The 9,914-nt window shown below is 40.5% G+C and overlaps 2 protein-coding genes and 1 non-coding gene across 3 annotated transcripts; all 3 read left to right on the forward strand.

The window, feature by feature from the left end:
* Positions 1-752: 752 nt before the first annotated feature.
* LOC115114578 (aquaporin FA-CHIP-like) lies at positions 753-3,660 on the forward strand. The gene is made up of 4 exons (XM_029642949.2): positions 753-1,196; positions 2,055-2,216; positions 2,481-2,561; positions 2,820-3,660. The coding sequence occupies exons 1-4, from the start codon at positions 834-836 to the stop codon at positions 2,988-2,990; spliced, it is 777 nt and encodes a 258-aa protein (XP_029498809.1). The 5' UTR covers positions 753-833; the 3' UTR covers positions 2,991-3,660.
* Positions 3,661-6,254: 2,594 nt separating this feature from the next.
* On the forward strand, positions 6,255-6,310 carry LOC115114899 (U7 small nuclear RNA). The gene has a single exon (XR_003861294.1). It is a non-coding gene; the product is annotated as a U7 small nuclear RNA (small nuclear RNA).
* Positions 6,311-7,568: 1,258 nt separating this feature from the next.
* Positions 7,569-9,549, forward strand: LOC115114579 (aquaporin FA-CHIP). The gene is made up of 4 exons (XM_029642950.2): positions 7,569-7,986; positions 8,591-8,752; positions 8,949-9,029; positions 9,254-9,549. Exons 1-4 carry the CDS (start codon positions 7,621-7,623, stop codon positions 9,401-9,403), a joined length of 759 nt encoding a protein of 252 aa, XP_029498810.1. The 5' UTR covers positions 7,569-7,620; the 3' UTR covers positions 9,404-9,549.
* The last annotated feature ends 365 nt before the right edge of the window (positions 9,550-9,914 follow it).

Here is a 9,914-nt window from a genome sequence, read left to right on the forward strand (position 1 = left end):
ATTTATTTAATTTGACTGATTCCTTATTTTGAACTAATTCAAAATAAGGAATCAGTGTTCAGTGTGTGTGTATGTGTATATATAGAGATTTTATTGCACATAGATTTCTATCAAATCATGTTGAATAGCATTTATCCAGATGGATTCCCTGAATCTCCCACTATGGGAACAAACTCACGTGCATGTCTTTAGAGTGCCATGTTAGGGACAGACTCTGTGCTCTTTGGAGGCTCGGCTGTGACCCAGTCACTGCTGAGTTAATGTGGAAAGTCAATTATTGATGCTATTCACTGGTATAGAGACATCTTAACAGGTAAACATATCGAAGAAGCGCACACTATAATATTTGAAGATGGGGCTTGGAAATATGTTCCAACAACACCATAGTTAGATATCCCAAGCAACAAACCTTGTGGACTCTCACCTTATACTGTAGTCATAAAGTCCTGCTACTGTAGATGTCTTTATGAATGGAGAAACAAAGTGCCTCCGAGTACAACTTCCCCTCTGTCCTACTACAGCCTGTTCTACACCACTACTTCTGAAAGTCCAGAGGGAGAAAAAAAGAAGTAAGTGCAGGGAGTATGGGAAACGAGAGGGATGGGGAGGGAGGAAAAGAGGGAGAGGGAGACCAGTAAAAGAGTGAGGGAAAGGGGGGTGTAGAAGAAAACAAGCCTTTTGGATTTCTCCCTTCCCTTTCACTTTTTAGAACCCGCCTCCCTTCATTATCAGCAGCCTTATAAATGCAGCCTGTTGATGTTGTTTGGGAGTTCCACTGACACCACTCTACATTATCTCAGATAAGACCACCATACGTCCAGGCTACAGGCAAGATGAGAGAGTTCAAGAGCAAGGCATTCTGGAGGGCTGTACTAGCCGAGCTTGTTGGGATGACCATGTTCATATTTCTCAGCATCTCAGCTGCTATTGGGAACTCAAACAACACCGCTCCTGACCAGGAGGTGAAGGTTTCTCTGACCTTTGGTCTGGCCATCGCCACGCTGGCCCAGAGTTTGGGCCACATCAGTGGAGCCCACCTGAACCCAGCTGTGACACTGGGCATGCTGGCCAGCTGCCAGATCAGCGTGTTCAAGGGGATGATGTACATAGTGGCTCAGATGCTGGGCTCTACTCTGGCCAGTGCTATTGTCTATGGAACCCGGCCAGAGGCAAATACTGCACTGGGGGTCAATGCTGTGAGTGGCTCATTTTGGCTAATTTGTTTCAGAATGCAAATTTGAATATATATGGTTAATGTGTGTCCTTTTCAATTAGAAATGTTGGCTTTCAATTCCATTTTATGGGAAGTGTTTGAACTTTGTGTGCAATTTCTTGATAAATGTATATTGCATCTCATAGTTGTTGGCAAACAGTAATGCATGTGAACCTGCATGCACTGCATTGCTAAAATAGTTGATTGAACTTAGTTTAATTTAGTTCGACTCAATGATTTTTGAAGGGACTCAAATGGGATGTCATTCATGAGTAAGCTTGAATGCCCAGGCTGCAAACTATTGACTAACAGAATAATGTAATGTTTTTTTATGACCACACTAACTCATATTAAGCATAGGTGCTTCTGCTATTCTCTAGTGAATATAGGATGTACAGCTGGATGGTAGTTACTTTCCCATGCCATAAAAAACCCTCACATGCCTCCTATGGACACCAAGTTATATTGTCTTATAAGCTGTTGATACAGAGGATCATCACATCTATTGCCATTAATGGAATTCTAAATGATGTAAATTGCACATTAGCAAAGTTTGTAAGAATACGATCAATTATCAACATCTTTCAATCATTTACAATTTCAATGAATGAATAAACTAAGACTTGCTCAGACTTATTAGACTATCAGCCTGCTGAAAGTTTACATTACATTTCAAATGAGATTTTTTTCTCCTCACCCTGCACTTCACAAAGGAAACCTTTGCTTTGCCAGCTATTTAGAATAGCACATAGTAGATGAGAAAAACATCCATCACGCTGATGCACACTGACAAATTGTTTTTGTTTGTTTCCCCCTCTGCCCCCCTCCTTCCCCCTCGTAGCTAAATGGTGTCAGTGCCAGCCAAGGCGTTGGCATCGAGCTCCTGGCTACCTTCCAGCTGGTCCTGTGTGTCATAGCAGTAACTGATAAAAGGCGGCGTGATATCACCGGCTCTGCCCCCCTGGCCATCGGGCTCTCTGTCGCTCTGGGACACTTGGCAGCCGTAAGTTACTTATAGTAGTTTGTCAACAAGGTATCTCCTCTGACACATGCATCCAATTAACAAAACATGGATTTTGAATGTGTTATTGTGACAAATCACCACTGAATTAAAGCTTAATTTTACTCAGTGCAAATGTCAACTGTTGAATTTACCCCTCAGACCCTAGGCCTAATCCTATAACCATAAACTATTTATATTGATTTTACAACAGATCGTCTCATCCCTCATATTGTCCTAAGATATTTATCTTGTTGTTGTGTACAGATCAGCTACACAGGCTGTGGTATCAACCCGGCCCGATCCTTTGGACCAGCTTTGATCATGAATGATTACACAAATCACTGGGTAAGTGGATATGGTGTGTTTGCAGGCACGTGTTTGCAGATTCCTTGCATTTAGTGTGACATCAATTCCATGACTAGTAAATTCAATAAACTTCTAAAATGATTACCATAGCTGAGCTACTTTCAATGAAGTGGTTACTGAGTGACAGCATCTCTATTGTTTTATTGTAAAAAAGCAAAGTTAAAGTTAACCCTGTAATATTTGTCTTCAATCTGTTCTTCCATTGATTCGATGATTGACTTCTTTGCACCATGGCAGGTGTACTGGGTGGGGCCAATGAGTGGAGGTGTGGCAGCTGCTCTGGTCTATGACTTCCTCCTGTACCCCAAATCTGAGGACTTCCCTGAACGTATGAAGGTCCTTGTTAGTGGCCCGGTGGGAGACTATAATGTTAATGGAGAGGAGACTGCAGCTGTGGAAATGAAATGAAAATGAAATGGAAATGAATCAACAAAGTAGTGTTGTAATAGCAACACCATATAGTGTATAGGACTTTAGATTGTCTACCTACAGTATACTCCTGTAAAGCATTGACATTTCCTTTAGAATGGCAGCAGTTGAATTGTTATTTCAAAATAATGATAAAGAATTTCAAATAAGAGGAGCATTTTTATTAGTATTAGGCCTGTTTCATTGAAAATCACACCACTGAACTGCCGATTTAGTAGCCAAATTGTCACTTGACTATCACAGGAGGTTGGTGGCACCTTAATTGGGGAGGACGGGCTCTTGGTAATGGCTGGACCGAAATGAGTGGAATGGTATCAAATACATCAAACGAATGGTTTCCATGTGTTTGATACCATTCCATTTGCTCTTTTCCGGACATTATTATGAGTCGTCCTCCCCTCCGCAGCCTCTACTGTTGAGTATTCACTTCAATTTCTAAACGTCTTGAACAAGAGTTGTTGGAACATCTTGCTCTTTGTTCAAATATTTCCCATATCAGTATTCTATATAGAGCTATTTGTTTTTGTATATTTTCTATGTACCTGTTTATGGAAGAACTTTTTATTTCTTGATGTATATGTATTTCTGTGTGCACTCTTGAATTGTATTTCACTTTTGTACGTAAATAAAACACCAGATGTTAACAGATGTTCCTTTCTTGGCATTTGTCTCCTCATGAACTGCTTACTTTAGCAATATCCAGTCTCCACATCCAAACAGTACCCTTTTAATTTTTGGACTTAATTTTTGGACTTCAAAGACAAACACTTTGGGGGCTCCCGAGTGGCGCAGCAGTCTAAGGCATTCCATCTCAGTGCTAGAGGTGTCACTACAGACCCTGGTTTGATTCCAGGCTGTATCACAACCAGCCATGTTTGGGCATCCCGTAGGGCGGCGCACAATTGGCCCAGTGTCATCCGGGTTAGCGTTTGGCTGGGGTAGGCTGTCATTGTAAATAAGAATTTGTTCTTAACTGACTTACAAAGTTAAATAAAGGTTCATTAAAAATTTGGCTAACACAATCTATTTCAGTTTATCTCAGAGGGTAGCCTAGTGGTTAGAGTGGTGGACTTGTAACTGAAAGGGTTGCAAGTTCAAATCCCTGAGCTGACATTTCCTTATCTAGAATTGCTGTTAACAGGCCAAAAAATTTTCCCCCTGGAATCCACTGTGTGCTTGAGCCAGTAAGTTTACAGAAAAAATATGAGTAACTTTTAACACACCCCAGTCTTATCTGCATTTTATGTGGTTACAAAAAGTAAAAGCAGAGAGTATTAGAGGAAATTTATTGTTTCTGTTTTCTTCTTTGGGTAGGATGAACCGTAAATCAGAGGCGTGGGCATGACTGGTTTCTCATTCTGACCAACCTTTCTGAAATGTCTGTTGTATGAAGTGAAGGATTGTTAGTTGTTATTGTCATGATTCAACAACCACATTTCCCTACACAGATTCACATCAATCAGTTTGACTTACTCAAAATAGAGTGAATAATTCAGAGTGAACAATAACCATCTGATTTGTTGTAGGCTAATGAGTTCCCCATTCGCAATATCTGAGTCCCATAGTGACCAAAGCACAAATTTGTTGGTGGCTAGAGAGAGAATATAGTTGATCTTAGGTTATGGGAATTCATGCAAATTAATCACCACAACATGGTGTATTAACAGAAACCATTTTCTATGAATGTAATTATCTTTAATTTAACATTTATCCAAATGTAACAAAATAGATTGATTGCCCTGATCATGATAAATGTATTTCATAGGCACAGCAGATACATCAATTGACCTGCATTTCCATTTCAATTGGCTTGCTCCTCAATAGAAGGGGCCTATTAATTTGGGTTGAACATTCAGACCCTTGCAGCTAGAATGTAATTGTATAGAATGAATGGACACAACCCTCCATGGATAAGCATGTCCTTTCTATGCAACACTTTTCTATCTGCAACAATAGAGGAATGTTTCAGAAGGAAAACGAAAGAAAAGAGGGCGGGGAAATGTGATGTCTGTAGTCAATGCAATGGCCCTGTTCAAATCCTTTAAAAGTGCATCCTGCCTTCCGAGTGGCGCAGCGGTCTAAGCCCGGCCGCAACCGGGAGATCCATAAGGCGGCGCACATTTGGCCCAGTGTCGTCTGGGTTAGGGTAGTGTTTGGCTACGCTTACTTCGGTCGCCAGTTGTACAGTGTTTCCTCCGACACATCGGTGTGCTGGCTTCCAGGTTAAGCAGGCAGTGCGACTTGGCAGGACCGTGTTTAGGTGAATGCATGGCCCTCGACCTTCGCCTCTTCTGAGTCCGTATGGGAGTTGTAGAGATGGGAGAAGACTAACTACCAATTAGGGAGAAAAAAAGGTAAAAATAAAGTACATCCTTTATTCCTAATTTCAGTCATTAGAAATGACTGGACAGGTGAAAGCCATGTTCTGGAGCCGTTGTATTCACTTGCCCAAACATGTCATGTCTAATCAGTGATTACTTCAAATGGAGAAAGGAAACATTCATTCTAACAGGCCTACTTAGGGCTCAATCCGCATCGCGGAAGTTCACTTTTACAGCGTGATTGAAATTTAAAGGCAATGTTCCTGCTTTAGCGGAGACTGCATTCACGGTAAACGCTGTATACGTCGGCTCAATCGCAAATTGCCTTTACATTACTATTGCAGAATCTGTAACACTTCAGCTTTACAGATTGAATAGATCCCCTATTGTGACATGGCTCTCAGCTGATTCAATCAAACCAGACAGTTGAACAAGCATACCTGATTCAAGCCAAACTAATTACTCAAAATTAACTTTTGGATAAGGTGCTAGTTGCAAGACTAAACCGTGTGAGGGTGTATGATACAAACTTGGCATAACAGCTTCATTTGTGCTCCATAATACCATTGACCTAGCGCCTATGCCAAGTTTATACTTGTTTTATATTGAACTAGCAAAACCATGGTGGCAGCTCCCACAAAAAGACTATAGTTTTACTATAGAATACTGCAGTATTATCCACAGACACAAAAAACACTGTAGTAAATACTACAGAAATGTCTGCAAAAACAATACAGTAAAAGCTACAGTATTTAATTTGCATATACCCTGCCCATTCCCCTCCCCCATATCCCAATTTGTGCCACCGATAAGTATACACATATGTTGTGTTATCTACAGACTATAGAAAAGAGCAGAAGTGCTGAACTCTCTGTTCAGATACTCGTCCAACAAACCAACGCCTACCTACCTATAGGCTATGGAACATTTGCTCTTTTAGTATTTATCCAGTAGGTTTTCTCAAGGAGAAACTCCCGGTAATAGACACCAAAAATGGATATATCACATTATCTGGTGTACAATCTTTAGCTAACCTGAACCCAGCTGGTCAGCTGCCAGTTCTGTGTTGTCAGTAGCCTACCATGAGTTGATCCAAAAATAATTTACATTATACACAAGTTAACTTGGGATTTAAATGCAAACAGAATTTCAAAGTTAATGGTGTCCTTTGTAGCATATGCCGCTCCAGCTCAGATCACTGTACAGAAGTTGCAATACAAGATTTAGATGTATAATGTCCTCGAAACGTATTAGCCATCTATTGAATCAACAGCGGCTCTATGCATTGAGTTAATGTGTTTTCTTCTGATTTCAGCCTTTAATATAAGCTCTCCCTTCCTGGCAGCGATTGTTGGAGCTGAAAGAAGCAGAGCCGCCTTATCTTTCAACTCCCTCTGCTTAAATACATCCTCTGAATGATCGTAATTCTATTGTATTTTCAGACAGTTACGCGGGGCGAGATTAACCAAATGCTTTCCTGTTCTCTTCTCTTGTAGTTGAATGGAATCAAGGATTTGGCATAGAATTTATTCTCACCCTCCAGCTTGTGCTGTGTGTCATAGCAACCACTGATAGGTGGAGTGATGTCGGAGGTTCTGATGTCCTGCGCCCTTGGCGATCAGGCCCTCAGTAGGTCTTGGAGTAAATCAAAGCCATTATATTGTTTTAATCTACCCTGGAAACGATTCATGACTTGCAGTGCAGTGGTATAACACATTAGTTGGATAATTTACCTCACTAGTCTCAACGCCAGCTGTAAGACACCTGGGTCATGATCAGTAGGGCACACCGTAGCAAAATGTTTTCAGACATTAAATAAATAAAAAATACTAGACGTATAAGATACCATTTTGTATTTGTCTGTGATGACTTATACACCCTGCAGCATGTTTGACTTCTTGTCAGAAATAAAGCATGGAAATCGATTTAAATGTCCTGTTTTCAACTTTAACAACCTTTTTAATTCTAAATTTAACATAGATATTTGACAAATGTAAATCATTTGAATTGCAAAGAATGTGTTTTAAGAGTTCCTGTATAGTAATGTTTGTCAGTCACTTTTCAGTGCAACAATTTCTGTTTAGAACTGATGTACATGTTTTATGGGGTGACTGAGAAAAAGGGGTGAAAACCTGAAGTCTCTTGTTAGCGGTATTTCCTGCTACTTTGAATGTCAAGTCTCCTCCTACTTTCACTAGGGATCTACAGTAACACTACGGTATAAATGCTGCTTGGCTTGCATTGTTAGTAACACTGAAGACACAACACAAACGCCACCCAACACCACAATGATGGAAGAACTCAGAAATTGGGCGTTTTGGCAGGCTGTTCTAGCAGAGTTGATTGGCATGATCCTCTTTATATTCATCGGTATATCTTCTGCTATCGGGAATAAACATAACTCCATGCCTGACCAGGAGGTTAAAGTAGCGTTAGCCTTTGGTCTGGCCATCGCCACGCTGGCCCAGAGTTTGGGCCACATCAGTGGAGCCCACCTGAACCCAGCCATCACCCTAGGTCTGCTGGTCAGCTGCCAGATCAGTGTGTTCAAGGCAGTGTTCTACATCCTGGCTCAGATGCTGGGAGCTGTAGTAGCTAGTGCCATAGTGTATGGAGTCAAGCCGACAAACATTGATGCACTGGGAGTTAATCACGTGAGTGGATATCACTTTTGACTGTTTTCAGCTAATATGGAGAGATTTCAAACAATAACAAAGCAGTCACCCACCACTGTTTTAGGAGAAAGCTGAGTGCTGGGTCTGGACATTTTTTATCACTTTCAAATTTATAGACAGCGCTATAGATGCAAGGACTGACCATCCATGTTAACAAAATTAAAGTTTTAACCATGTTTTGAGGCTATACATTGTTTGTTTACAATTACATGGTAAAAAAAGGAGCTAAATAAGATTATTTGCGGTTCTGATGGAATAAGTTATATTCTTCAAGAATCAATGGATATATACTGTATCATTAATTTAAAAGTCAAAAAATGTATGTAAAATGTATGTACCAATTGCAGATTGCCACTAAGTATTAAAATGCTGAAAATATACTTTGGAATGAATTCATTTTAAATGTAATTGATTCAGACATGTTGAAGACTTTTGTGAAAATGTCATCTAAAGTAAGCTTAAACTCATCTACTTTAAATCAGACTGACTTAATCAACGCTTGAGCCATCATGCATCTCAGATCTCATCTCAGATGCCACCTAATGTTTCACAAGCTTATCATATCCTCTCCGGTCTTCTCCAGCTGAATAAAATAAGTGTAGGACAAGGGTTTGTCATCGAGCTCCTGACCACCTTCCAGCTGGTCCTATGTGTCATAGCAGTGACTGATAAAAGGCGTGGGGATGTCACCGGTTCTGCCCCTCTAGCCATCGGGCTCTCTGTTGCCCTGGGACATCTTGCAGCAGTAAGTGAATAATGCTACCCAAACATGTGTGCTAATAAAAATGTTTTCAGCTTTACACGGTAGATCTACAGTAGATTATAGTCTTGCTATAAACACACTTCAGGAAAATCCATAATCTCCAGTGTAAGTGCAATATAGCGGTACAGTATAACATAAACATGCCAGAAATGCTATGGTTAATTGTTTCTATCCTCAGATCAGTTTCACTGGATGTGGCATTAATCCTGCTCGCTCATTTGGGCCAGCTGTAATCTCCAAACACTTTGGTGACCATTGGGTAATCTTTCACCTTTTTCACCCTAATGCTTGTGTTGTCGTCAAAACTATCATATCATATTAATGATAGCTTCTTGTCTATCAACTGCACCTCTATCACTTTTGAATTATTATCTAACTTTTAATTATCCAGGTTGGTCTCAAAAAAATAGACCTGTTCCACAGCAGCTCTTGGTTCAGCACAGATACTGAATTGTTGGCACCATTTCTGCTCCTGTACTCCAGGTGTACTGGCTGGGGCCGATGTGTGGAGGTGTAGCAGCAGCCCTTATCTATGACTTCCTCCTGTATCCTAGAAGTGATGACTCCAGTCAGCGGTGGACTGTTCTGGTCAGTGGGCCAGACAGTGAGAATGATGCCCCAAATTTTGCTTAAAAACCTTGTTTCTGCAGTCTCTGCCAGCCGCTGAAATATCCATATGTAGAATTCATTTAAACTGTCAGTTTGATTTATGCAGTTATCTAACTTGTATTATTGCTGTAACAGACATGTTGTATTGTGTTTCTGTTCGTCCTGTGTTGAAGGTTGAAACATTTGTACACCTAGGGGACAGTTCAAAATGTACTGTAAAAAAAAAATGCGCACCCTCCCCCTTATAGAATTAACACGAAATTATGTTTTACGACCACAAATAACTGTAGTGACCCTGTGTTGTTTAATGTAGATATCGACTTTGCCACTTCAGCATGGTTTTGTGGTACAGTCGATGCCACGCTAGGCTACGGGCCAGAAGGTTGAGGATTTGCTAACCACCACTGACGAACTAACTCTCCCTGCCTTTCATTAGAACTACACTACGATCAGAGCCGGCTGCAGACAATGATCATCCAGGTGGAAATCAGATTTAATATTTTGATACTATATTTATAGTTATTTAAAATAAATG

The sequence above is a fragment of the Oncorhynchus nerka genome, linkage group LG9b (genome assembly GCF_034236695.1).
Source record: "Oncorhynchus nerka isolate Pitt River linkage group LG9b, Oner_Uvic_2.0, whole genome shotgun sequence".
In the NCBI taxonomy this organism is placed as follows: domain Eukaryota; kingdom Metazoa; phylum Chordata; class Actinopteri; order Salmoniformes; family Salmonidae; genus Oncorhynchus; species Oncorhynchus nerka.

Coding starts and splice junctions, on each gene's coding strand:
- LOC115114578 (XM_029642949.2), top strand. CDS start 834: ATGAGAGAGTTCAAGAGCAAGGCATTCTGGAGGGCTGTACTAGCCGAG. Junction 1,197..2,054: donor CTGCACTGGGGGTCAATGCT/GTGAGTGGCTCA, acceptor TCCCCCTCGTAG/CTAAATGGTGTCAGTGCCAG. Junction 2,562..2,819: donor ATGATTACACAAATCACTGG/GTAAGTGGATAT, acceptor GCACCATGGCAG/GTGTACTGGGTGGGGCCAAT.
- LOC115114579 (XM_029642950.2), top strand. CDS start 7,621: ATGATGGAAGAACTCAGAAATTGGGCGTTTTGGCAGGCTGTTCTAGCA. Junction 7,987..8,590: donor ATGCACTGGGAGTTAATCAC/GTGAGTGGATAT, acceptor GGTCTTCTCCAG/CTGAATAAAATAAGTGTAGG. Junction 9,030..9,253: donor AACACTTTGGTGACCATTGG/GTAATCTTTCAC, acceptor CCTGTACTCCAG/GTGTACTGGCTGGGGCCGAT.